Below are 13,958 nucleotides of genomic sequence, written 5' to 3'. Positions count from 1 at the left end.
AATATTTAGACACTTGCAGAAACCTTTTTGCAATATACAGGGTGTTTTATAATAAGTGATCAGTATTTAAAAGACAAATTTGGTATCCGAAAACAATAAAAACAGTTTAGATCAACATATATTCTGTTTTATCTCGTTTACGAGATGTAGCGAATTCTGTGTTCTACCATCTCGTCTCTGACTATTTTCATAAAGGATGCTGAAAATGAATTAGATTTTTTCTTGCGGAATTACTTGAAATTTATTGTATACAAGACTCCTACCGATTATCGGAATACTTCGTCAGAAAATTGAATGAAAATTACTGAAAATTCTCAACGCGAGAATTGATTGTAATTTTAATAAATAAAATAAAAAAGAAAATTGAATAAACGTTTTTAACAAGTTCAAGAAATATGAAAAAGTATTGAAAGAGTCATTACATCGATGGCAGGATGTCTCCATGTATGTGTCGAAATACAAGAAAGTCATTTGGAGCAACTCGTGTGAAGGTAATCAGACACGAAATAATAGGCTATAGAAGCCGTTAAACCTCCTAAACGAGATCAAATAGCATATATGTCGGTATCAACCTTTTTTTTTTTTTCTTTGGAGTTAAATTCATTCCTTAAATATTTTCTGCTTATCATGAAACAACCAGTATAATGTACGATATACAGAGTGCACTGAAAATCGTGATAAAGGTCGAACTGGAGTGATTCGCCATGTAAAACGAGATTAAAAATGTTGTAGCGGCACTTGTCACGTAAACTTGAGGGTTGGATGATAAAATAAAATAGCTGAGTCGTAACACAACTATCAATTTTGTTTTAATTAAACTTTATTATGAATTCAGCAATCACAATGGAATACACACTGAATTAACACACATAAATCACAATTTACTCAACAACTTTATGTAAAACCTAGTTACACTGATACGTTAAGTACGCGACTGATCTAAGGGTAGAAACTTGGTAAAAAGATAGCTTCTGAGGAAAGCTAGGGTGGGTGTGTCTAAGGACACGGGACTATCGGATTTGTTGATGACAATTTTGGTTAGGGAAGTGAGGGCAGTAGACACCGCTTCCGATTGGATAATAAGAGGGTTGGTGGTCGAGGAAGGGTTTTAGGCGCCCTCGAGAGAAAGTTGCTAACGGAAGATACCGAACTTTCCAACCAACTTTCCGGTGTTGACCCGTAGTAAACAATAAATGTGAAAGGAAACCTGAAACAAAAGATATTTGCATGGTCTGAAGGACCTTAACTATGAAAATGCCAAGACCCATGGTGGGTCCCTAAGACTATTGAGGATACGCGCCAAGGATGTGCAGACATCTGGCTGCCATCTTGCCCGCGATGTGTGGCCTGGTCTCTGATGTGGATTAACGTTACACACCCAACAGCAAGGAACTTTCTAATGGTTTCGTCGGTACGTAGTATACCACCGTTGATAGACTGTTTACGAGAGACTGACGAAACGTAAGTGCCGACAGGTCTAATGACTCATCGATATCCCTACGGTTTTTCCACCAAATCTTCTGAAGAAGGCGTACGTGACCATGGTCGCGGACGTCTAATGAACGCGTCCGTAGTGGGGATATTGAGAGGTGATAAAAAGAAATGAAGAGTTCTCAGAGATCAGTTGTGAACAAGAAGCGTGTTTTGTTTTTGACAAAACCTAGTATTTGAAAACGGAGGCAGGTAAAATTTTAGACATCTGGATTCAAATACGTTCATCTCCACACACATTCGTATGTCCTTTTAAATAGTTTTCTGTATATTAATATTGAATAACAAAACTACTTGTTTCAGCCAACGCTCAAACCGCGTTGAAAGCACTCGTTCTCGTTGGCAAAATGGGCAAACACAGTCCCACCATACCACCAAAACAATCAACACCGCAGGGGCGACAGACCTCATCGTACAACCCAGGATGCCCAGCGCCACCAGCATCACCAAGGGGGGACCGAGCACCGGACGGACGCCCCACCAGATACACCGCAGAGGAGCGTACGAACGCCCCATCCACTACAAGGGAAACCAAACCGCCGCCTATCAACATAACGCTACAAAACCCAAAGGACACGATAACGCTTATAGAGAAAGTAGCGGGCATCAAACAGTTCCACATTAAAAGAATACACTCAGGTAAACATGCACTCTACCTCCAAAACCTACCTGATTTCCACAAAGCAAAACAAATACTCCTCTCAGCTAACATAACCTTTTACACGTACACACCCAAAACAGAGAAACACCATACATACTTGTTAAAAGGTTTAGACAATAGTTACACTGAAACAGAAATACTCACAGACCTACAAGCTTTACAAATAGACGACGTCCAATTTACAAAAGTCTCACGATTTACGACAAAAAGATCAAGGGAGAACAATATATTGCTCCCAATTTACATAATACAATTATCCCCCGACAGCAATATAAGTAACCTGTTAAAAATTAACCATTTTAACTACTTCAGGATAAAATGGGAAAAAATAATAAAAAAAAATGATAACATAACTCAATGCCACAAATGCCAGCGACTATATCACGCAGCACAAAACTGTAACCTAAACTACCGCTGTGTTAAATGCATTGAGCCCCATGGTCCAGGCGACTGCAAAATAAAAAAAGAAAACGCAGTAACCATAGACAAAATATTCTGCGTTAACTGCCAAAACTACGGACACACCGCGTCATACAAAGGTTGCCCCAAACTCGTAGAGCTTCGTAAAAAGATGGCCGATAAAATAAAAAAAGACAAAGAAACAAAGATAAAACGAATTGCCCAAATAAGCCGTGAATACGTCCCAGAACTAAAGTCCTCTGATGTAGTGAAACAACAAACAAAATTAAATCAAATAATCGAAAACACATCACAATTAACAAACTTAGATCCGTGCTCAAGCCAAAGCTCAATTACAATCGATAACTCCCCCCATCTAAACATTATAAACGTTATTGAAGACTTTAAAAAAGGTATTCTCCAAGCGTTAAAAGAACAACAAATACAATTAAATAAAATAACAAATACACTATCAACGCACGAAGAAAGGTTCGACCATCTTCAGCACTTTCAATAGTACAGATGACGAATAACCAAAATCCACTAAACCAACAATTACAGCAAAAAACACATAAATTTAACCTAAAGCATCTGAAAATAATTGCAATAAATGCTAACTCTTTAATTTCAAACCAAAAAAGATACAGTATGCTAACCCTAATAAATAAAGAAACCCCCGATATGGTACTCATCTCAGAAACAAAACTAAACAAAAGACACAATGTACACTTCAAAAACTACTCCATGATAAGACACGACAGACCGAACGCCAGCCAAGGAGGAGGAACAGCGATCCTCATAAAAAACCCTATAAAATACAAAACAATTCTAATTGACAAAATAACAAGTTTCAAAACCTTAGAAACAACGACCATAAAAATAAAAATAAGCAATAAGGAAAATTTATTCATCACTGCAGCCTACGCAACCTACGGAAACCAGAAAGAATTTAACTACGAATTCAATAATCTTTTCGAACTCTTACAGCACAACAAACCGGGGAACTACTATATAATCCTACTAATAGCAGGAGACCTTAACGCAAAACATACAAGCTGGAAAAACGAAACAAACAACACGAGAGGCAACTTCATTAGAAACTGGCTAGACAATAAAAGCATCCATTACAAAACAAACTTATACAGTTCCGAGCTACCCTCTTACCCAAAAGGAGGCTCATACCTGGACATATGCCTAGAAGATGCGCGACTAAAATTTCAAAACCTACGTCCAAATAACACTCTCAAAACCTTAGCCTATGACAGTGACCATAACGCCCTAATATTTCACGTAAACAAAAATACATCTGACTTCCTAACACTCGAAACTCAGACCGAGACACCCAGGTACAATTACAAAAAGACAGACTGGAAAAAGTTCCAAAACATACTCGAACAAAATTGCGACCTAAAGATCTACAACAACGTCAACCTAACAAATAGACAAATCGACTCATTCATAGACGAAATAGAAAAACATACACAAATCGCTCCCCAAAAATCCGTGCCAAACATAAAACAAAAAAATTCATGCGAGCCCTATATCAACAATAAAATAAAAGATCTGCATCGAGATAAAAGCTACATACTCTCATAACAACTATACAAAATAACAACTATAACAACTCTCATAACAACTATACAAAATAAAAGCACAACTGAAACAAGAATTCGCAAACTCTGTAAACCATTACTGGACAAACAAAATAAAAAACATCTCCAAAAACGACTCAGCCAATATGTTCCCACAAATAAATCAAATCTTTAGACCAAAAGAACAAAACCCCATCCCACCTCTCAAATCGCCTCCAGAAAATGCCTCCCTCATTCAAGAAGCAGATATAACGATACACAACACCATCAAAGACACCGAGGGTAACTTCATAATATCTAAAACAACAGAAAAACTAGACATTATCGGCACCCACTTTTCCAAAATACACACACAAAACGAACACATGGGCCGAGAACAACTAAACAGAATTATCATCGCCGAAACAAACAAACTCAAAAATGAAATGGAACAAGACAAAACGCTAAACAAAACTATCTGCACATTCTCAAACGAAAAGACCGCAGACAACCCCAAACAACCAGATCCAGAAATAAACTACTTCACAAATTACAACCAACTAAACACAATCTTCTCCAAACTAAACAACAAAAAATCCTCCGGCTTCGACGGCATCCCAAACATTTTACTCAAGCGCCTACCGAACAAAATAAAATGGTACTACACAGTACTCTTCAACAATGCTCTAAACAACACATATTTCCCCAGAAAATGGAAAAAAGCCAAATTGATAGCTATAACAAAAAAAAGATAAAGACGGCTCATCACCCGCAAACCTACGACCCATAAGTCTCTTCCCCAACATAAGCAAAGAATTTGAAATAATCATAAACAACCTCCTAACCTCCTTCTGCACAAAAAATGACATGATCTCAGAAAATCAATTTGGCTTCCGGCACAAACACTCCACAATTCACGCAATAAACAAACTTACGTCGGACATCTGCTGGGCCCTAAACGCAAAACAACGAGTAGCCGCCTGCTTAATAGACCTCGAAAAAGCTTTCGACACAGTCTGGATCCCAGGTCTCATATACAAATTGATCAAGAAAACCTTTCCCAAACACCTAATTAAAACAGCCTGGGACATGATCACAAGCAGAACATTCGTAATGACCGAAGGTTCAAACACATCAAGCAAAGAATTCTCCATAACAAACGGTCTGCAATAAATTCCCCGCTACTTTTCAGTATTTACAACAGTGACTTACTAAATCTCTTTAATCTCAATACATCCACTCACAAACGCTCCATAGCTTTCGCAGATGACTTAATCATCTACGTAACAGGCCGCAAAACCAAAACAATAAAAACGGAACTCCAAGAATTTTTTGAGAAAATTAACAATTACTACCACACATGGAAACTAAAAATCAACACAAGCAAATGCAAAAATACTGTTTAGACCAAAGTCAAGTGAAATCGGCCCAATAGAAAGAGAATACTGCAAAAAATTCCAACTAAGAGAAAAAGCAAACAAAGGGGCACTCATACCACACAAAAACTGCGTAAAATATCTAGGAGTAAATATAGACTACAAACTAAACTTCAAGCAGCACACCGAAACCCAACTTGCTAAGGCCAATAAAGCATTCTGGAGAATAAAAAGACTATTCTACTCCAAACATCTCGACAGCAAAGTAAAAATACTATGCTACAAAGCACTAATCAGACCGATCATTACCTACGGCTGCCCACTCTGGTACAACATATCAGCCTCCCAGATGGAAAAAATCCGCATATTCGAAAGAAAATGCACCAGGGTTTGCCTGAGTACATACAGATCCGAACACAGCGGATTCAAAAAATACGTAAAAAACAAAAAAATCTACGACCTAACCAACATTCACCGCATAGACCGTCATATCCTAAAGCTAATAAGAAACCATTTCGCGCAAGCGGCAAAGATAAAAGAAAATAGTTTAATCTTCAGTTGCTTATTTCCAAACGACGCATATTACAAAAACACTCTGACAACAGGCTACATCCCCCCAGAAGCTTTCCTATACCTTGACGAAAAAAACTACCTCCAGGACCAAAATAATATTCCAATAATCTATCACATAAAAAGAAAAATAGGGATCAAAACTATACTTTATGAAGAAAACCTAAATGGACAGACCGCAGACATTAGGTGGAGATACAACATGGCACTCCCTCTGAAAGACACTAAAGACAAACATAGAAAAAACACAAAAAAATATTGGTGGATACTGAATCCTTAATAAAATAATAGAGAAAATTCCATTAAACCGATAAAACTCAATTCTGCCCCCGTACAACACAGGTGCAAACATTGTAATTATTGTAATTCTCTTTCTTTTAAAAGAAACCTATTTAACATCCCCCTCCCCCTCCTCCTCATCCCGCCCCTCCCCAAAATTTCACAGCACCCAAAAATATACTACCGAAGCGTCTTGTTTTGCGACCAAGTTTTCAGGACAGTAAAAACAAATAAAAACAAATCACATAGAAGCTCCGCTCCCCCAGCGGCTTAAACCAAAAAATTATATTAAACACGAAAAATGTAAAGCGCTGACACATATAGCATGGCTACGTCGTACCGTTGCGTATCGGTACCTTTGCCTAAAACATCATTACATAAATTCACTGTTTATTGTGAATACCAAAATGTATTTAAAATTGTATTTTGGGTTTAATAAATATCTTAAAAAAAAAAAAGCACTCGTTCTCGTCCGATCACGAAAGTTAAGCAGCGCCGGGCACGGATAGAGGTACTTGGATGGGTGACCGCCTGGGAACTCCGTGTGTGTTGGCTTTTTTTATTTACCCAATCTCCTTTACTTTCCTTAATAATCAACTTTTAATAATCTATAACCTAAGCATGGAGAAAAAGAAATGTTTTGGTATTACACGACTATTACCACACATTATATCATTCTGATTTTTGCACACACTTATGTTTCTTTAAATATTCTATTTTTTTGGACATCAAAAACGAATAAGAAAACTAGCTATTTCAGCCAACGATTATACCGCTATAAACATAAACATTTCGCTTAAATCGTAGTGCTCAAGGCAGTGAATCGAAACCTCCCATAAACAGAGCAATCTAGAGAAAAGTACTACTGCAAAAATCGGCCAAAAACTTTCTTAGCAACACAAGGCTCCCAAAAGACGCGGAAACTCAACCCTCCGCCAAACCTGGTGGAACAGAAACGAAAGAGCAGACAGCGTTCCAGGAAGAAGAAAGCAAAGAAGAGAGCACAACAGGAGACGCGAACAAAAAGAAACGAATTCATGAATTCGGCAGAAAGCTCCCTGTTATCAGCAATACCAACGAAGAATAGATTCTACGTATTACAATCACAAGAATTCAGCATATCTTAGACATAGTAACACTCTCAAATAAAAACAATAAAAGAATCCACAAGACCAAACTCTACTTTAGAACTGATAAGGAAAAAGAACAAAAACATAGAAATTAAACCAATCTCCAGCGATAACGCTACCGAGAAGCCAGACACAACCCGGACAGGCCAGTAGCTTCTACAAGGAAGAACGCTGACACCACAGCCCCCACAAAAAAAGACAAACCGCTTACCACCAATACACATCACCCACCAAGACACGAAGGAGACAGTGGAACTCATTGAAGAGACTCTAAATACAAAGTTATTCCACATTAAACGAATACACGCAGATAAACATGTGCTATTCCTACGAAGTATATCAGACTTTAACAAAGCGAAAGAAATCCTAATTGCAGTTAAAACAGCATTTTACGTATATACACCCAAATCGGAGAAGCACCACACGGTCTCACTAAAGGTTTTAAACAATAACTTCTCCGAGACAGAGATAGTAGCAGAGTTGCAAGCACTACAGATATCGGACGTCCAATTGACAAAAGATTGGCGCTCCTCAACAAAAAGATCAATAGAGAACAATGTATTGCTCCCAATTTACATAATCGAAGTATCCCCACAAAGCAATTTTATATTAGTAACCTACTCTAAAAATGAACCGTCTAAATGACTTTAGGGTAAAATGGGAAAAAGTCAGAAAAAATGCAATTTTTTCCGCGACGCAATGTCACAAATGTAAACTGCATGGAGCCGCACGAACCAAGCGATTGCAAAATCAAAAAGGTAGACGCGGTAAACAAAGACAAAGTGCACTGCATGAATTGTAAAAACTACGGATATCCTGCTTTGTGTAAAGGATACCCAAAACTCGTTGAACTTTGCAAAAAAACTTTGCGAAAATATCAACAAATGCAAAGAATTAAAAACAAACGCATTGCTGAAATAAGTTGCAAATTCATCTCGTAGTTCTCAGACATCCTAAGACAAGGAATAAGCCGAAACAAAGTCTCCGAAAACCGACCAGATCAAACTATACTGTTTAGACGTAAATTAATTGAGCTCGGTGCACTAGAAAGAGAACGCGGCGAAAGATTTCAATTAAGAGAACAAGCAAATGAAGGGGATTTCATTTCCCACAAAAATTGTGTAAAATACTTAGGCGTAAATATACACGACAAACTAAACTTCAAACAGCACATCGAAATTCAACTTACCAGAGCAAGCAAAGCGTTCTGAAAAGCAAAAAGATTATTCTATCCCAAACATCTGAACAACAGAGTAAAAGTCCTCTGTTACCAAGCATTAGTTAGACCGATCATAACCTACGGCTGTTTAATATATATGTCGGAGATGAAAGGACACCGGAGCCTTCCCTTTGGAACTTTGGGAAAATCCCTTAACACTGTAATTTAGATTCTACCATAGCCGTAATTAAGCAATTGTCGTCATTCAATCCGATTGTATTTGTTCGAGATTCGTGATAATGAGCTTGGGCTCGAGGCGACAACCAATCGCCTGTCACGTAAACTTGAAGATTGGATGATAAAATAAAACAGCTGAGTTGTAACACAACTATTAATTTTGTTTTAATTATACTTTGCTATGAATTCAGCAATCACAATGGAATACACACTGAATTAACACACATAAATCACAATTCACTACAACCACGTTATGTAAAACCTAGTTACACTGATACGTTAAGTACGCAACTGATTTAAGGGTAGAAACTCGGTAAAAAGATATGTTGACTAATCTAAGGATACAGAATAAGTGAAGTTTTACTGACGATACTGTGTCTGAGGAAAGCTAGGGTGGGTGTGTCTAAGGACACGGGACTATCGGATTTGTTGATGACAATTTTGGTTAGGGAAGTGAGGGCAGTAGATACCGCTTCCGATTGGATAATAAGAAGGTTGGTGGACCAGGAAGGGTTTTAGCCGCCCTCGTGAGAAAGTTGCTAACGGAACATACCAGACGTGAGGAAAACTAACTTTCCGTGTTAATCCGTAGTAAACAATAAACGTAAAAGGAAACCTAGGACAAGAGATACTCGCTTGGTCTGAAGGACCTTAACTATGAAAATTCCAAGACCCCTGGTGAGTACTTAAGACTATTGAGGGTACGCGCCAAGGATGTACAGACATCTGGGCGCCATCCTGCCCGCGATGTGTGACATGGTCTCTGATGTGAATTGACGTTACATCCCCCCTCCTTAGATTGATTTTGGTCCTCCAAAATCTTAGTGTTTCTTCAAGATTGTTTTATGGACGCTAATTGGTTAAAAGTATACTTTTCTTCTTTGTCTTGATCCTTTATGGAAAAAAAAATTTTTTTATCGGGTTCTTGAAAAAATTCATCGCGATATACACGCATACATACACATACAAATTCCGTTCTCTCTGGTATGTACAACTAGAGAATACATAACACAGCTACTACTTATATGCGTACAAGTAACCGATTTTACAGGAAATGTACAGGAGGTGAACGGTGATATTTCACGCTTACGTTCCTTTTAGGGCTTAAGTGAACATGACGTCTGGTTCTATACTCGTTGGAAGGTGTCTTTTCAATTCACTACTGAATTGATATATTTTAGATAGAATAATAAACTCAATCTACAAAAGTACTAGAGAAACTGTGATCATTACAAAATTATAAACAAATTTATAAGAGCTGAAACATACACGTAGAAATTAATAGAAACCTGTAGGAAATAAAAAAAGAAGTAAAATACATTTGGTCGTAAAAATGCACGCTTCATGCTGGAGTGAGACATTCTCAATATATCCTTACTATAGTTATCGTATAATGAAAGAGAAAAAAAATAAATTTGGACAATAGGATCAATAATTATATTAATCGCAAAATCAGTAAACAAATAATTGGTAAGCACTATCGTGCTGCATTCTTTGATATCGATCACGAAATTTTCATTTCTTTTCTTAGAAATAAAGTGACCACATAAGGAAATACCTTAATGTCGCTTTATCTCCTATAATATTGCGTTTACAGATTCGCTATATAAGTATGCATAAGCTAATTTGTCCTGATATATAGAAGTATCGTTAAGAAGTATAACGTTTAACTTGGCTACCTATAAAGAAGGTGAAGACCGTCCTGGAAAGTAAGGTTTAATACGATTACCATGTATTTTCCTAATCGAGTCATTTACTATTATTTCATAATAAGGGGTTTTTAGTTTTTCAATGGTGTATGACCCTAGCCATTCAGTATCTAACTTGTGTTCTTTATGATCGTTATGAACTAATACTGAATCTCCTACTCTAAAAATAGATTGAGGTTTAATAATTTTTCTTCTTTGATCTGTTTGATATCTTTGTTTACTCTTTATTAGGGTTTCTCTGGCTTTAAGTAGTTTGGCATCCCATTCTCGTTTCCTGAAGCTAACTTCATCAGCGTATGTTCTTTGGGGATTTTGGGATATGGTAGAGGAGAGATTGGCCTCATGTCCAAATGTTAGTTCGAAAGGGGTACATCCAGTGGCATCATGAATCATAGTGTTATATGCTAGACACACAAAATTTAGGTTTTGATCCTATTCTGTTTCATTGTCGTTTTGTATAGCTTTTAACATGTCGGATATTACAGCATGTGTTCGTTCTAGCCTTCCGTTAGATTGTGCATGGAATGAGGTGGTTTTTATGTGTTTGATTCTAAATGCTTCTTCGTATCGTTGCATTAGTTCGCTAATAATATTTTGTCCCCTGTCAGTTAATATACGTTTGGGTGAGGAGAATATATAAATGTAATGCTTCAGTAAAGCATTCCAGACTGATTAGGTCTGTTGTGTTTTTAAGGGTACAAGTATTAAATTTGGTATTTGGTTGATTCATCATGTATAGAGAGAATGTATTGATTTAATATCTTGGTCTTTTTCAACGGACCTATCAAATCCATAGCGATTTTGTCGTAAGGTTCTAATGGGATGTCAGTTATTTGTGGTTCTTCCTTTCCTCTTATCCGAGTAGTCTTTGATGTTTGACATGTGGCGTAAGTTTCTATTCTAGTTTTTATTCTGTCCATTAGGGATTTTACATTTGTCTCTGATTCTGTCGTACGTCTTTTGTATTCCGTGATGTCCTATTAAGTCATGATTTTCTTTTAGTATTTATTCTATCTCTTCTTCTCTTAAACTCTGTATTGGTTCGTAAGCAAATTCTATGTTGTCGTGTTGGTCATTGAAAAATAAACGAAGTTTTTTTTATGTGTGCTTTGTCTTGTGCGTTTAAGTTGTTGTCTCCTGTTCCTATCTTTCTATTTGTTTTAAGTATGTTTGATATTTTCTGTAACCATACGGTTTCGTTATATGGGCCTAGATATGTTTTTGTCAATTGGAAAAAGTTGTCTTTGTTAGATGTTAGTTTCAATAATTTTGGTATCTCTTCCGATTCTTCCCAGTCTCTGAATCGTATTAATAAAACGTCAGTTTGTGTCATCGCGTGTACTCTGGATAGGGCGTCAGTGTCACGTAATAAATGACGAGGTGTTATAAAAAAAAGGCGAATGAGCAATAGCCCATTCGTATGCTTTATTAATACAATTCAATTGTAGAATACAGACTGACTAACTGACTAAAGGACTGGGGGTTTTATATCTTCATTATGATTCACATACCTTATGAGTGGGAGTTCGGTTATTGTTTATTTTTATCGCTATCGCATGACTAAGTGTTATCGACATATCCGGAGGTCGGCAGATGTCTGACTTTTGGGTGACGTCAATGAGGTAGATTTTCGCGAAAACAAAGCGAAAAATGTCATTTTACATTTTCGACCTCATTTTCATCGCGCGCAGGGAATCATCGCCCTTCGGTTTGTATCATAATTTTCAGCACATGTATTTTTGCATTCTTTCAAACGACATACGTATATATAATACTTGTACATTCTCTAATTTCGAATATTGAATACATGTAACATTACCGGATGATATAAACAGAGCAATATATAAGTAAGCGTGTATGCAAGAATGATACAACGTATGGTGACAATCGTTTAATGCTGAAAAGATATTTTCTTGATGTATACGACCATAGCTTATTAACATTTAGCCAACCGCGTGCGCCAGAGCCAGCTATACGCTGTCCACCGTGCGTTTTTCTAAGTAACGAGGACTAATATTCACTAATATCTCAAAAACAAAGAAGTCTAAAATTATTTAAGTGGTCAATTATATTTTGTAGTAATGATTTTGTTTAACGATTTCACATATTATTTATACAAAACATCAAATTAAAAGTATATATTAAAAGTATAAAAAGATATAGGTAAAATTAAAAACATTAAAGATGACTAAAGATAAATGACACGACTTGAACGTGAAGTTAAAAATTCATAATGCATTTTAATATTTTTTATAGTGTGATATCGTTCGACTATAACTTTATTTAGTCATAACTGATAGTGTAACTTTTCAATTAATTTTAAGACCACTAAATTGGTGTATTTTATGACATATTGCACTTAATAAAAGCAGAAAAAGAGTCGCAATTAATTGGGAATAATTCCAGGTAAACAATAACTGATAATAACAATAACAACGAAAAAGAAAACGCTTTACTAAAGTCAAAAAGGGAGATCTCCCCGTACGGTCACACAGCGATGTTCTTCACAGAGGGGAGATCCGATGGCTCGCTTGGCTAAATGTTAAGAAAAGTAAAAAGAGAGCCAACACCACACGGAATTCCCAAGCGGTCACCCATCTAAGTACTAACCGTGCCCAGCGCTGCTTGACTTTCGTGATCGGACGAGAACGAGTATTTTCAACGCGGTATGGGCGTTGGCTGAAGTAATCAGTTTTGTTATTTCATGTTATCCAATAGATAAAAGATATAGGGGCACATGATTTAGAGAACAATTCAAGTCATGTTGTTGTTTTGCCTCGAAGTATCAAGACCGTTAGGTTACAAGTAATGTAAGAACAAATAAACTCCGGGCAAAAGAATGTCGCCGCTACATACAACCGTCAAACGTAGACGAATTCGAATTTTCCGGTTTTCCCTCGACCAGTATAAATAAACGGACGCGATCGCAAGGAAAGAAGTTACAGTCAGTTGTCGATCAGTTATCAACCAGTCATCAGCGATCTAATTAACGAGTCAATAACGATCCTATTTTACGACTTATACACTGCCTTAGCGAATCGGTTAGTACGAGCGTCTTTGCGAGCATTATCTGTATACTAATTTATCATTTTAAATATATTCGACGGTTTCAACAACGAGCAATCTCGCACATTAAACCTCACCAACCGCCCTCTACAGATAAACCTCTACAAATATTTAAAAAAACATACATGTATGCATGAGGATAAATAGTATTTTGAGACGTCCATTCAGATATATAAAATTATTCCTGGCTTCGTTTCCCAGACAATGGATCGTGAAGTTCCATCATGTAGGTACGTGCATACTTAAAAAGTAGCCATATCCTTCGCAGATGACCTAATCATCTACGTAACAGGCCGCAAAACCAAAACAA

General features: G+C 36.9%; 1 protein-coding gene and 1 non-coding gene across 2 annotated transcripts; one reads left to right on the top strand and one right to left on the bottom strand.

The window, feature by feature from the left end:
* The first annotated feature begins 3,073 nt into the window (after window positions 1-3,073).
* Window positions 3,074-4,147, top strand: LOC117214565. Its single transcript, XM_033460753.1, has one exon. It carries the CDS (start codon window positions 3,074-3,076, stop codon window positions 4,145-4,147), a length of 1,074 nt encoding a protein of 357 aa, XP_033316644.1.
* Window positions 4,148-13,143: 8,996 nt separating this feature from the next.
* LOC117214593 lies at window positions 13,144-13,262 on the bottom strand. The gene has a single exon (XR_004488902.1). It is a non-coding gene; the product is annotated as a 5S ribosomal RNA (ribosomal RNA).
* Window positions 13,263-13,958: the final 696 nt, after the last annotated feature.

The sequence above is a fragment of the Bombus bifarius genome, unplaced genomic scaffold (genome assembly GCF_011952205.1).
Source record: "Bombus bifarius isolate JDL3187 unplaced genomic scaffold, Bbif_JDL3187 scf7180000009201, whole genome shotgun sequence".
Classification (NCBI taxonomy): domain Eukaryota; kingdom Metazoa; phylum Arthropoda; class Insecta; order Hymenoptera; family Apidae; genus Bombus; species Bombus bifarius.
Note: the sequence above shows the minus strand (reverse complement) of the source record. Positions and strands in the feature narration are given on the sequence as shown.

Bases quoted from the DNA above. Each gene is read 5' to 3' on its own strand.
- LOC117214565 (XM_033460753.1), top strand. From the start codon at position 3,074: ATGACGAATAACCAAAATCCACTAAACCAACAATTACAGCAAAAAACA.